This window comes from Carassius carassius, chromosome 3 (genome assembly GCF_963082965.1).
Source record: "Carassius carassius chromosome 3, fCarCar2.1, whole genome shotgun sequence".
NCBI classification, from domain to species: domain Eukaryota; kingdom Metazoa; phylum Chordata; class Actinopteri; order Cypriniformes; family Cyprinidae; genus Carassius; species Carassius carassius.
Window position 1 is genome coordinate 8,232,281 of NC_081757.1, and position 15,425 is coordinate 8,247,705.

The 15,425-nt window shown below is 35.7% G+C and overlaps 2 protein-coding genes across 2 annotated transcripts; one reads left to right on the forward strand and one right to left on the reverse strand.

The window, feature by feature from the left end:
* Window positions 1-2,653: 2,653 nt before the first annotated feature.
* On the reverse strand, window positions 2,654-6,101 carry tlnrd1 (talin rod domain containing 1). Its single transcript, XM_059527277.1, has one exon. The coding sequence runs from the start codon at window positions 4,651-4,653 to the stop codon at window positions 3,589-3,591; it is 1,065 nt and encodes a 354-aa protein (XP_059383260.1). The 5' UTR covers window positions 4,654-6,101; the 3' UTR covers window positions 2,654-3,588.
* A 2,094-nt stretch (window positions 6,102-8,195) lies between these two features.
* mesd (mesoderm development LRP chaperone) lies at window positions 8,196-14,215 on the forward strand. The gene is made up of 3 exons (XM_059527288.1): window positions 8,196-8,375; window positions 9,816-10,048; window positions 13,786-14,215. The coding sequence occupies exons 1-3, from the start codon at window positions 8,223-8,225 to the stop codon at window positions 14,018-14,020; spliced, it is 621 nt and encodes a 206-aa protein (XP_059383271.1). The 5' UTR covers window positions 8,196-8,222; the 3' UTR covers window positions 14,021-14,215.
* The last annotated feature ends 1,210 nt before the right edge of the window (window positions 14,216-15,425 follow it).

Genomic DNA, 15,425 nt, shown 5'->3' on the forward strand with positions numbered 1-15,425 from the left:
ATAGCACAACAACAATAATAATAATACAACTATTATTATTATTATTGTTGGGTCTTCAATGGTAATTTATAAACTAGAATTATATATGTGTATGTGTATGTATGTATATATATATATATATATATATATATATATATATATATATATATATGTGTGTGTGTGTGTGTGTGTGTGTGTGTGTGTGTGTGTGTATTTTGGAGTGTAGTGGATAGTAAGAAATGTCAACAAAATAAAGTGTATTGACTATAAATTCCCCTCACACAGTGCTATAGCCCAGAGGCAGCATGTTAAGTAGATGCCAGTGTCTGCCATTTGATAAGGTTTTCCATAAATTATGAGCTCAGCTCTGCTCTCACCACGTGCATCTCATTAGGTCTCCAATGAGTAATAAGGTGTTAATGCCACCAGAACAAATCCATAGCACACTAAATATTAGACCAAAATCCACAGCTGGCCAGGTGTGAGTTTATATTAGTTTGCCACAGATTTATTTACACCTGGTCTTTCGGAGAGCTAAAGAAAACAACTGAATGATTGATCAAACTTCGCTTTTCCTCCTAAACATGTCAGTCAAATTTCATTTCAGATGTTAACATTCCTGATGTCTCTTTCTCCCACATCAGCCATATGTCTGCCTGCTTTTGAGGGTGAGGTGTTTACACTGATAATAATGAATATGAAACAGGACACTGGATACTGGGGGAGAAGACAGACCCTTACAGCACACCAGAGGAACCGCTTGCATAATAGGACAGGGAAGAGCTTGCACTTCTCTCCTTTTTGCAGGAAATGGGCGAAACCTGGGCTGAAATTATTTCTCCGACATTTTGTGCTGTGAAGGAAGCGTCTCCTGATAGAAGAGGTCATTTGGCTTCCTGTTGTGCAGAAACAGTTTTTATGTTTTTCAGCATGAAAAGAGCATGACAGCAAGGGTCTGGGGGTTCGGTAGTTACTACAGTGAAGTACACTGCCAAATTAGCAGGATTAGTATTACAAAAACATGCTATGGTCACATGTCACCACAGAAATCAAAATAAATATATATTGCATTTTGTATATATTATATAAATATTTTAATGACTTTTTTATATCACAATTAAGCACAAAAGCCTGCAATTCTCTTTAAATCTGGGTTAATATTAATATAATTAATTAAATTTTACTATAAGTACTATATATATATATATATATATATAATTTTTTGATGTACTATAAAGCATATATAACTTACATTTTGATTTACAAAATAATGCAAAAATACACTGTGTATATATATATATAAAAAAGTATATTATTTACTATGCAAGTAATGATTTGACAACATTTTACTCTAAGGTTCATTAGTTAACATTAGTTAACTAAGAATGAACTATTCTTCTAGTTAATGTTAATTTTAGCATTTACTAATGCATAATTAAATTCACAAGCCGTGTTTGTTAACATTAGTTAATGCACTGTGAACTAACATGGACAATGAATTTACTGTATTTTTTCTTTACTAAATTTAAACTAGATTACTAAATAGTGTAATAAATGTATTGTTCATTGTTTGTTCATGTTAGGTAATACATTAATGTTAACAAGTGACACCTTATTGTAAAGTGTTACCCATGATTTTGTTTTGAATTACAGTAATGAGAATTTTGGATGAAATGTGCACAATTGTTATGAAAATAATGCAAAGAATCACTACATTAACAGTAGACGGGCAAAAGAAAATATAAGAAAAGTTCTTTAAGAATTTTTTTTTTTTTTGTAGGGTATAATGTTAATACTATATATGTTATAAACTGATAATTTACACTAAAATGCAATTTTGTTTTGAATTACATAGTAATCAGAATTTTTGATGAAAATGTGCATGCATAAAAAAAAAAGATTAATTATATTTACTATATTCTTTAAGGTAAATGGTTGCAATTAATTTAATTTAGCTACATTTAAAAAAAAAAAAGTTCACCTTTTTGTTAATGTTGCTAAAATAAATAATTTGCAACCGCTTACCTTAAAAGTATGTATTTTTTTCCTTTTTTTTCAGTGTGACTGTTTAACAGTTTAAAATTAACAGTAAATAGGCATGTGAACAATATAAGACGTTTTTTTCTTTTGATTTTTGGGTATAATATGACATGGCATATTCTTGACACGTTTAGTGCAATTCATCTTAATCTAGATTGTTGTATTTACTTATACCTGAGATATAAAGTACTCTAATACTGACAAAACACTTAAAATGAAAGTTTGTCTTACATTAATGGACTAATCAATGGTTTTCTGTACAGGAAATGTGTGGGATAAACTGCTACACTAAGGATGTGCGGCGGCAGAGATAAACATTCCAGACTTCAAACACACAGATGAAGGTAGCAGGAAGCTTATCGAGGACTATGATAACAAATGGAACACACCAGGAACTATAGTCAGCTTCTGCATAAAAAAAGCCCTTCAAAGGCATCAGGATTATTAGGTTTAACCACCTGTATAGTGAAAGAAAAACTGAAACTCACTTACTAGAGTTACTTTCACCAATAGGACTGAATAAACATTTCAGATTTCCTCTTATTTCTAATGCTAGGATGCATCATTTATGATAAATATGAAGATTAATTTGCTCCAAGCACATATTTTAACGTTTCGCTCATCCACTGAAAACTTTACTTTTTAAAAAGTATTTTAATCTTTTGACTGAGATGTCGCATAAGAAACAACATTTTTATTTACTTGAAATAAATACTCCAGTACATGCATGATAAAAAAAATGAGGCGTGGGCAAAGGGAAAAAACACAGCACATTAAAATATAATTGTAAGTCTGGTAAATAGTGTAAAACCTATGGCACACACTCAAAGCAGCTTTTACTCATTACAAATTCACACATGGAATACGAACATTATTATGCTGATGATTTCTACAAGTCTCAATGACATCCATTCAGCCAAACACTGAGGTAAAGACTTTCAGTTTCATTTAAGGCTTCTGTTGTAACGGCCCCTTTTGGCCATATTATATTCTCAACCAACACAGATATTTGCAAAAGTTGTCAGTTTTAGTAAAAGCTACTTCTTTCCCAATCACATCTAGTTTGAGAAAAACCTACAAATGTGAGCTTGAGTGAAGCCAACTGCCATGAAAAGTCAATAAAAAATGTTAATTACTACATTTACTCTTAAAAATAAATTTGACGGTTCCACAAAGAATCTTTAACATACACGGAACCTTTCAAATGCAGAAAAGGTTCTTTGTATAATGGTTCTTTTAAGAACTGTTCTCTGCAAGGTTCTTTTTTTTTATTCTTCAATGGAATCGCTGTGAAAACCCTTTAGGCTGATGATACACAGGGCAAATTTTTTTGAGCAATGTTGCTTGGGCACCCTCTCATTGAGAATAGGTAACATATTATCTGGATATTTTAGACCAGTCGTTGGTCCTGTGTCTCTCCTGGTTGCCCGTTGACAGCAACATTGCTCAAAAAGTTTATCATCAGACGTGTATCATCAGCCTTATGGAAACTTTATTTTTAAGAGCGTATGTGGGGTTAAACCTGATTGGATTCTTTGGTACTTCAAAATAACGTGCTGGGGAGGAATTTTATTTCACAGAATGAGAGTTAACTGGCGGTAAAGTTCTAGGTGAGGATCGTTCCCTTAGTGCCTGAGACAGGAGTGTGCATCCGTCTGAGACGGCGCATGCAGAGTTTCGCAGCCGCTCCCTATAGATGGGCATCTGGGAGCTGTTCTCGGGATGCTGGGAAATATCCCTGAGGCCCTGGGTCAGGAGAACGCAGGCCGAAACCACGCTCATGGCGCCACCCAGAACGGCCGTCTGCACCCCTTTGCCTTCGGGGGGGATGGTTGCGGCTTTGCCGAGGAACTGCGTCTCGGTGGCGAAACCCACCAAGGCGTGCACGGCCTGCACGAGCGGCCCACTGAAGAGGACACAGCGGTTGCGGGTCAGGTCGCTCGGGCAAGCCTTTAGCTCACGCACGCATGCTAAAAGTGCTGTGGCGCTCGTGCTCATGCACTTGACGCTGGCTTTGAACTGCTCCTTTGCGAACTTGTCCTTGGATTTATCACTGGCCAGAGAGGAGGCATCCGTAAGGGTGGTGAGGTTCTTCAGGATGTTCTGCGAGACTTCCAGAAGGAGCTGTGGAGTCAGGTCAACCAGAGCCGTCAGGCGGAGAATGTTGCACGTTTGCTCCACTTCGTGTCTGCATCGGGTGACTTTGTAGCGGTCCACCAAGCCGGAAATGGCAGCCTGGGAACCCGGGATCTCCACGGCCGCCAGGTAAGCGGCGTGCGCCGAATACTCCGTCAGCGAGACCACTAGGTCCCCCATCTCGACCAGTCGGTCCCCAACCTCCACGAACTTCCCCATGTTGAGCTGGCTCTGGATATCATGAACGATGATCGACAGCTCCTTGGTTCGTGCGATCACCGTGTCGCGACATTTCTCGAACGTCTCTGCTACAGGCATGCCGTCGGTGTTCACCACCGGCCTGGTCTCGCTGGACAGCAGGAGCAGGTCTGCCACCAGCTGCATTTTGCTCTTGCATGCGTCACAGATGGATGAAAGTCTTTTCCTTTGTTGCAAGCTTCCGCTAAGGATGTTGGTAGAAACCTCACTATCTGATTTTCCCGAGCCACTACTAGCCATAGTAGTGTGGTCGCGCTAATGTTCAAAATAAAGATCACAACATATGTTCTCTTGTGTGAACATGTGATTTATGTCATTTTCTTCAGTAAAAAAAAGAAAAAGATTCCCGCACCTTCTCAGGGAGAGTGAAACTGGCCAATAATGTCCTTCAGAAATAGTCCACTTAGCTTTGAAAACTCAAAATTACATGAAACTTCACTCAATGCACCAATAAGGGAAGTACTTTAGAAAAATATTTGGATTTATTTTTTCAAAAATACAACACGGGCAAAAAGAGCTGATGAGATCTGTAATGAAATATCCCTTCAAATGTATTGCCCTATGTTTAAATAATCTGATTTTAGGTGTGCATAATGAGAAAAACGAGCATAGAACAGAATTCACAACTATCTCCGACAAGGTAGGCTACAGTCTGATCAGTTTCACAGGTTGTCAATGTCGCTCCAACAATGCAGAGAAACCAAAAACACTCTTTTCTACAAAAGGCTTCTGCAGTGCCGTGTCCAAGAAGATGCCCAGGCGAAGGCAAAGTGCAGGTTGACTTCCAGAATCGCTACTTTTGCTGTGTGGAATCTGTCATTTCAGGTTTTCTTCGTGTCATGCACATTACATGCATTTAAATACATGCCCTGCTGCAATGTGATGCTGCTGATGATATATTGACCGTCTTGCTGACCCGCGACCGACGCGGGAGACGCGCAGGCGTCCCGCCGCCACTGCACCATCATCCCAGGACACATCGGAAATTCATAAAACGTTCCCGAACGACTTTCAGCCGTTTCTTTTTCATACACAATCCAAGTTCTGTGTGCAAACTCAGTTCCTTATGCATATCTATTGTCCATACGCCCTCTCCAGGAGGAAAGCATCGGTTGTCCAGTGGCAGATAGTTTCGCTTTTGCTTGCCATTCTTTAAACGCTCGGCTGAAAGTTTTAACGCGGTTTCCGCGATGATAACGAACTCCGTTCGCTACTGAGACTCTCGCGCGTCGGTTGTAGTCTCCCGCTACATCTTGCGTATCAGGAAGCGGCGGGAGGGTGTGGCTGAATAGCTTGTTAGCTTCCCTCAAACTCTGGCACTTTCATACCCTCCACAACCATTATTCCTGGTCAGCGAGACGAAATCCCTCCTTTTAAGTCGCCAGCCGCTCAAACGTTACGCTTATTTTTCTGGGGTAACGTCAGTAGAGCGAGAAGTCGCGTTCATTCCTCACCCAGTCATCGTTTCCCGAGGCCCCGATGTGAGACTCAACTACCGGTCCGAGGGCAAAAGTTACACCCAACGAGAAATTCCAGAGAAGTTCCTTGTGTTCCCCCTTTTCGTTTGTTTAGTTATTTCTTGTTTCTGGTGTTTCTCCCCAGAATTGCGCTTCCCTGTAAATCCAACAGGTACTCTCGCGTGTGGGTATTTACTACTTTCACAATGTTCGCATTCAGAGCGGCATAGAGCGAATTATTGTTTAGTTTAGCGGGAACGCCGGTAGCATAATTATATATAAATATATATATATATATATATTTGTATCCTAAACGGTCTTCTCAACTGAAAATTTTATTTTATTTATTTTTTCTTATTTTTTGTTTGTCACATTTTGTGCTGTTGTTTGGAGTATATATCAATATATTTACAATATATATATATATATATATATATATATATATATATATATATATATATATATATATATATATATATATATATGTATGTGTGTGTGTGTGTGTGTATGTGTGAGGAGAAGAATTATATAAGATTTGATCACTGCAATTGAGTGAATACATACATTAGTAAATTAATCTAAATAAATTGTGAATAAAAGGGTTCAGTTGTGAGAAAATTAAAATCTATTGCTCCATTGTGTCGTTTGTTCAGTTATTTATCGATTATTATCTATTATCTATTATTTAAAGTAGCCTATGTTTCATCAAAATAATACTTAAATAAGAATGAATATTAAATAGACAATTGTATGAATAAATTAGTAAATAAAATAGATAAATTCAAGCAGAAAAAAGCAAACATTTATTTATGTTTAATTGCAAATAATGTAAGTATACATACTTGTGGCAAGGGGTATTTAAAACGCCAATGGAAATAATAGTTCAAAAATAAATAAATCACCCTACCGCGTTGATAAAAATATCAAACTGCCCTCAAAACAGCTGACTCATCTTGGGAGGGGAATCGGATTCACAGCTGCAAATACTATGACGTAAATGCAGTAGAGTACTTTTCATTAGACAACAAGAGATTTTGGTAGAGCGAAGGAGCCAATCAGAATCAACCAGGTGGGGCTGCTGCACTGAAAACCCTCCTCCTTGAACATGAGAAGGGCTTTCAGCAACTTAAAGGGTCATATATGATGACAATCTAAATATTGCATTATTAGGACTTACAAATATACTATGAAGAATAAGATTTAATATAAAAACCTAAAACGTATCTTTAACCCTCTACAATGATGCATTGCTCTTCTCCATCAGTTTCAAGCAGTTTTCATTCTTCTTCATATTCAATGCAGATCCCTGATGTACTTTATTTGGTCTGGTTCCTTATTAAATTCCAGCAGAACAAAGCTACTGAATTACACAAAGCATGTGTATGTAGTGTGTTAGATGTTAACTGGGGGCTGAGGCTGCAATACTGCATGTCAGTTGTACAGCTGCACAGGGCACTGTGCCATTGGGTGGGGTGTCCTGAGAGGAAACCATTCCGATTCTGTTGAATGAGCCTCACACCTCATATGCGTCCCATGAACAAGCACTGTAGAGAACCAGCTTGTGCAGAGCTGAAAAAACAAAAACAAAAAAAACATATTATATTTTGTTGCTTTTAATTTGGTATCAAGGGAGTTTAGCTATAATGCATGCACTTTTGTAAGTACTGAATATTTACTAAGCATACATAACTAAAACAGAAAAAAAAATACAATAAAAAAACTAAATAAAAATTAACACTCATTTTATACAAACTTTAAGTCTTTATAGCTTACTTTTTAAATGTAAATTAATTGTAGATAATTTAAAACAACTTTCAAAAATAGAGTTATGTTAGTTCATGCTATTATTTTATTATATAGCCTAAGTGTAATCTAATAATTATACTGACCTCTGGATATGCATTAAAACTATTTCAGAGATGCAAAACTAAAACCAAAACGTTTTCAGATGTGATGTTTATTATTTTATCTTTTCTCATTATTTACCATGCACACTCATTATTTACCACACACTATTTTGTTTCTTCTTGTTTTATACGTTCTTGTACTCAAATAAAGTTTTCGAGGAGGGGGAAGGAAAATTATGAAACAATCACAAGCATGCATTGCATCAGAGACTCACCGGAACGTGTTTTGCATTTAATGCATCATATCCATATTATTAATATTTGTGTTTATTATTGTAAAGTAATTATTTAATAGATTGTAATTTTTTTATATTCCTTTATCACCAAATAAATGTAAAAAAAAAACTCTGAACCGTAAGACAAGTGATCACGTAGACACGCCCCCTTCCTTAAACCCATGACTAGCGGAAATATTTCAACCAATCAGCGAGCTCCAGGTTTAAAGATGGCGTCTCCCGTCAGCTGCAGGACTGTATCAGTATTGTTTTTTCTCATATTATTCATATCGGTTCATTGTGCAGACACTAAACCAAAGAAGAAGAAAGACATAAGGGATTATAATGATGCGGATATGGCCAGACTGCTGGAGGAGTGGGAGGTATGAACGAACTAACGAACAACACACTGCCGCAATCATTCAGTCATGTGCCTCTGACTATAAACTACCATGGTAACCGCCGAAATACCATCGTGGCTACTGCAAAACCATAATAAACGAATATGGGATATCGGTCAAATGAGTTTGCAGAATAAAAAAATTAATATAGTTCATTTTTTGATTCAATAATGTGAACTTTAAGGTTTATTTGTGGTAACAGTAACTGTCCTAAGTTGTATTTTGACGAAAACGGTTCTTACTATGATAACATGATGTGTATTTCACACTAGCAACTGTTATTTGTTTTTTTATGTACACATTATAAAAAAAAAGTTTTTCACTATGTCAAATATCTTATAATTTTATTACATTGTTTTACACTTATTTCACAGACACTTATGACTTATGTTGGTATGAATCGCGATGTGATTGGTGGATATCTTGCAAAGTTTATGAGATTGACATATTTTATGAGGACACTCCTTGAGCCAAAGGTTGCCTCTGAATGAACACGGTTCACAGAAATTAGCCAGATAGTGTCACAGTCATTTAAAAAGTATTAAAATATACAGAGATGATGTAAAAGTTCATACTATTGAATAATACCTGTATATATTTACATTATCGCATAATTATTTGCATAATCTACGCTGAACGATGCATTGAAAAGTTTGAAAATGTTTAATATTATAGGTAAGCCTATAAAATGTTTACAGTTTAAGGTTTTAAACTGTAAACATTAACCTGTTAACTGTCACCCGTTGGAAAGGTCTAAGACTCCCAAATTTTACCAATATTTTTTGTTAAAAATTATGTAGGAAAAGTAATAGATTAATTTATGACAAGAGTGCACCCTCAGAAATCTACATTACAAAATGAGTTTTGACCTTTGTTTAAAAAAAGACTTCCTCGTTGCCTTTTTCTATATCACATTTTAGAAATCATCAGAAGTTATATATCACTTGAAAACATAAAATCTCAAAATTCATCCTTTAAAACCCATTTTAAAATCAGACATTGCATTCCCATGTAAATGGCACATCAAAATCATGTTACAAAATGTTTTCAGTCATGAATTATAAAAATGTAGGTTTGTATCATGCACATTCAAGTCTATCTTCAAAAACGTGAGTGACAGTTAAGGGGTTAAATAGTTTGATAATGAATAATATAAAATGTAAAGGTTTGAAGTATAAATATAAAATACTGAATATTTAAATTTGAAAATAAATCAAATTTATTAAAAATAAAAAATATTGTTATTGCATTTATTCTTCTTGCATGACATCCATCAGCAGGGCTGTGCTTTACATTCAGTAAGCTGAAAATATTTATCAATTTATCTTGCCCAGCCCTATCTACCAGAAATTAAACTTTTTGCATTGCATCTTTAAAAAAAATTTCTTTCTTCAGTGATTGACATCTATTTATTTATTACAGAAAGATGATGACATCGAGGAGGGCGACTTACCCGAGCACAAGCGGTCTCCTCCACCCATCGACTTCTCTAAAATAGACGCGTCCAAACCAGAGGATCTCCTGAAGATGTCTAAGAAGGGAAGGACCCTGATGGTGTTTGCTACTGTGTCAGGAAACCCCACAGAGAAGGAGACGGAGGAAGTCACCACCCTGTGGCAGGGAAGCCTCTTCAATGCCAACTTTGATGTTCAGAGGTAACAGCCGTATTACTATGCACATGTTTGATGAGGATGTCAAACTACACAGTCAAAGCGTTTAGATTATAGGCTCACATCTGTGTGACGTGTAGATCCAGGTCATCACAGAATGTCAGATAGAGGTTGTTCATTGCCAGCTGGACCAAACGTTTTCCAAAACAGTTTCAAATCTTTTCTCTTTCATCAAAGTGGCTACAGCAGTAGGACGATAGTCACCTTAATTTCTGTTGCTCTGTATTCCAAACATATTGTTTCAAAGTACCGTAATACACATGTAAATAACAATTAATGATCAAATATGAGACACATTCAAATTCTGCAAAGCAGCTCTGAAAAAACAATAGTGTCATTATCCAGCTCTGGCCAGTTCAGTGTTGATTTAGTTCAGTAAACCTGTACAAACCATTTGTACATTAAGCCTTGGAAAGTTTTGTTTAGAAAGTTCATTTTAATGAACTGATTCAAGATAATTAACTGACTGATTTGAATTATTACTCAGTTGTGCTTCTGGGATCCCTACGCTGCATTGTAATTAGTCTTATTTACTTGTTTTCCTGTTGAAATATCAAAAAATTCAAGAGACACATTTACTTAAAAAGCTGCTCTGATTGTTTTCAGAGAATCAGTCTTTAAACGGTTAGTTCATCCAGATAGCAAATTTATGTAATTAATAATTTTACCCTGATGTTGTTTCAAACCTGTAAAACCTCTGTTTATCTTTGGAACACAGTTTAAGATATTTTAGATTTAGTCCGAGAGCTCTCAGTCCCTCCATTGAAGCTGTGTGTACAGTATACTGTCCATGTCCAGAAAGGTAAGAAATACATCATCAAAGTAGTCCATGTGACATCAGAGGGTCAGTTAGAATTTTTCGAAGCATCGAAAATACATTTTGGTCCAAAAATAGCAAAAACGACAACTTTATTCAGCATTGTCTTCTCTTCCGTGTCTGTTGTGTCAGAGAGTTCAAAACAAAGCAGTCTGGATATCCGGTTCGCGAACGAATCATTCAGTTCACCAAATCGAACTGAATCGCTTTAAATGGTTCGCATCTCTAATACGCATTAATCCACAAATGACTTAAGCTGTTAACTTTTTTAAATGTGGCTGACACTCCCTCTGAGTTCAAACAAACCAATATCCTGGAGTAATTCATTTACTCAAACAGTACACTGACTGAACTGCTGTGAAGAGAGAACTGAAGATGAACACCGAGACGAGCCAGATAGCGAACAATAGACTGACTCGTTCACGAGTGAAGAACCGGTTGCATCGGTTTTCGGATCACCAGTAGTTCTTTCGACAGTTCGATTCAATAAACCGGTTGAAGAAAACGGTTCACCGGTTCTTTTGCGCTCGACGTATAATGGCGTCATTTGCGATGATTGCCCTTGATTCAAGCCTTCGGTTTACCTGCGCTCATAACACTAGCACAGAACCAGTTCAGAATCAATCACCAAAAGAATCAGTTCTGTTCAGACGCTCTGTGTGTCGGTCTGCTTCACGCTGAGTCACACATGCGCAGCATCATTAGCTCCTCGGTTCACGAATCAGACGCATCTGACAGAAACGGTTCTTGACTCGTGAATGAGTCAATGTTTTGTTCGTTATCTGGCTCGGCTCTGTGTTCATCTTCAGTTCTCTCTTCACAGCAGTTCAGTCAGTGTACTGTTTGAGTAAATCAATTACTCTGGGATATTGGTTTGTTTTAACTCAGAGGGAGTGTCAGCCACATTAAAAAAGTTAACAGCTTAAGTCATTTGTGGATTGATGCTTATTGGAGACGCGAACCATTTAAAACGATTCAGTTCAATTTGGTGAACTGAATGATTCGTTCGCGAACCGGATATCCAGACTGCTTTGATTTGAACTCTCTCTCACAACAGACACGGAAGAGAAGACAATGCTGAATAAAGTCGTCGTTTTTGCTATTTTTGGACCAAAATGTATTTTCGATGCTTCAAAAATTCTAACTGACCCTCTGATGTCACATGGACTACTTTGATGATGTTTTTCTTACCTTTCTGGACATGGACAGTATACTGTACACACAGCTTCAATGGAGGGACTGAGAGCTCTCGGACTAAATCTAAAATATCTTAAACTGTGTTCCAAACATAAACAGAGGTTTTACAGGTTTGAAACAACATGAGGGTAAGTTATTAATTACATAAATTTGCTATTTGGGTAAACTAACCCTTTAAGTCTATTTTGTCATTCTGCACTGGCAGATATTTTCACTTGAAAAAAGTGAAATAAACTGGTGTTGTGGAATGACAAAATACAGTTACATTGTTTAGAATCAAAATATTTGAGTCTAAAATGTATCTTGTAGTAAACCTATCTTGTTTCAAAGATATTTAGATATTTTAAAAGGAAAACAAGAATGTGATTTTATTGCAGTGTTAAATACAGCTGTTTATTATTAAGTGTTTGATACCAGCACTGGTTTATTGAAACAAATCTCTGCCTTTTATTTTTGTTATACCAGGACTAAAACTTTGTACAATGCCTTGATCATTTTTACAATTTTATACTTGCCTTTTATATTTGAATTTTATTGTTTTATCCTCATTCCAAATGCAGACGTTTAGTTTTAAAATGTGAAAATTCAGCATAAAAGATTGCTACATTATTAAACCTGTGATAATCCAAACAAGAAGTGAAATAAACATGAACATTTAGCATTTATATATTTCTTTACTTGAAATAAAATAAACATTAACTGAAATTAAAATATATGTTGTGTTGTGTTCATGGTCAAATTTTCAAATGCAGAAAAGTAAAAAATAGCACTTAGTTAAGTTAATAAAAGAATATATATATATAAAAACGTTATTTCATTTAGTTGCCAAGGCAGTGTTTTTTCGTGTAACTTTAATTACTAAATAAACATGTTTAAAAATCATATAGACATACACAAAAAAATCTACTAAAAATGACAAAAACACATACAAAATTACTAAAACTTTAACTAAAATTTAAATGAAAACAGAAAATGTGCTAATAAAAAATCTGAATCAAAATCTGAATAAAACTAATATAATATCCTTTTTTTTTTGTCCTCTTAATATTTTTCCTACTCTCAGAAGTTAGCATACTTTTTTAAAAAAGCAGACAACCGTCATTGAAGGACATGTTTAATATGAAATGTTAAATTATTAAATAAAAATAAATTATAAATTTATATATTACTTGAGAACCTAATATTTTAACGGTTTTATTTTATTTTCTGAAAACATTTTCTGCATTATTTTCAAAAAAGCTGTAATTTTGATAATTAATGCAAAAAGGCAAAAATTATTTCTGTGTTTTGTATATATATAGCTAAGCAAATTTCCTTAGAAGGACAAAGAACTCAGTCAATTTATTACATATATATATATATATATATATGTGTGTGTATATATATATATATATATATATATATATATATATATATATATATATATATATTTCCAACATAGATTGTGAGATGTGGTAAAAAATTACATTCTTAATGGTTCAAAGTGAAAGTGTTTTAGGAGAGTTTTTTTTTTTTTTTGGAGTCCATGGAATGTTGTGATGCTAGAAACAAGTGATGTATTTAACAATGATACATTAAGAAGTAAATTTGAATCAGAGCTTCTGTGTGGAACAACCCTCCATTTTGAAGCTCTCCTTCTCTGTCCCTTTAAATGCTCTTGGGTGCTCTGTCACCAGTCAATCTAATCAGTTTGTATCTTTCTCATCAGATTTGTGGTCGGATCCAACCGTGTCATCTTCATGCTTCGTGACGGGAGCTACGCCTGGGAGATTAAAGACTTCCTGATCGCTCAGGACCGCTGTGAGGATGTGACCGTAGAAGGGCAGGTGTACCCTGGGAAAGCCGCCAAGAAAGATGCCAAGGGGAACGAGCAAAACAAGACCAAGAAGAAAGGAGACAAGAAAGCAGCCAACCGAGCAAATAAAAGCAAGCAGGAGCTTTGATACATGAGCCCCAAAAGCACAGCATCTTAATGGGACTGAGGGAGTGTTTCTCTAACAGGTGTTACTAGGTACTTCGACACACAGGTTGATGAGTCAAATCAGCAATATTTGTTTCAGTTTCTTTTGATTTGTTTTACTGTAACCTGCCTTATATTTTCACAGTCTGAATCAAAGAATAAACCACTTTTATAATTACATTATATGCATTGAATTATTTGTAGTTGGTGTCAAATCGTGTTCATGGTCAAATTTTCAAATGCAGAAAAGTGTAGCACTTAAAGAAATAGTTCACCCAAAAATAAAAATATGCTGAAAAATTGAGTTTGTTTCTTCATCAGAACAATTTTTGAGAAATGGAACACTACTCAACCTCTGCAAGTGAATGGGTGCTGTCAGAATCAGAGACCAAAAAGCTGAAAAATAACATATCAGTAATCCACAGTCTCGTGAAGCGAAAAAAGATGCGTGTTTGCAAGAAACAAATCCTTCATTAAGGTATTTAAACTTTAAAGCCTTCTAAAACTTTGAGTTGCTTCAGGCCAACATATGGGTCCATAATGTTGCATTCTCAAGTTAAAAAGTCAATCCTCTGTTGTCCCTGCACATCCAAATCCACCCACATATTTGTTGAGAATGATTTTGGACCGTTTTGCTTGTAATCATTGCTTAATCTGTGCATATTACTCTCCCAATTCAGATTAGTCTACTTTTTAACTGGAGAAAGCAATGTTATCCGTTAAAATAATAAAAACTTCTAAACATGCAGGTTTTCTCTTCACAAGATGTTAATTGATGGAATGGAGATCTGTGGATTACTTGTGGATTATTGTGATGTTTTTATCAGCTGTATGGACTCTTATTCTGAGGGCACCCATTCACTGCAGAGTAAACATTGGTGAGCAAATTTTGTAATGTACAATTTATCATAATTTTACTGTTTTGATGAAGAAACAAACTCATTTAATCTTTAATGGCCTGAGGGTGAGAACATTTTCAGCAAATGCAATTATTAGGCAGACTGTTCTTTTAAAGCCTAAAACAATGCTTTTTGACTTTTGTTCCCAACACCCCTTTCATTTCCTTTGACATTTTTTTTTATTCCACAAACTAGTACACAAGCAGTCTGTGCTCAGCAGTGATAGAGAATATCTGATTTATCTGATGGTTTACATAACCGCTTGTTGACAGATGCTGAAATGCATTTGGAGGATGTGGCAGAAATGAACTGATCTGGAATCAGTCCAACAGCTTCTGGCAAAAGAAAATGAGTTCAGAAGCGGCAGAGTCATTGCCCCAGTTTGAAAGAGAGCAACATTAGGCGCTAATAGAGTAATCGATCATCCTTTCTCTTCTGAAGCCCCGTATGTCATGATATCAGGGAAAACGTAAGTACAACTCGTGGAAA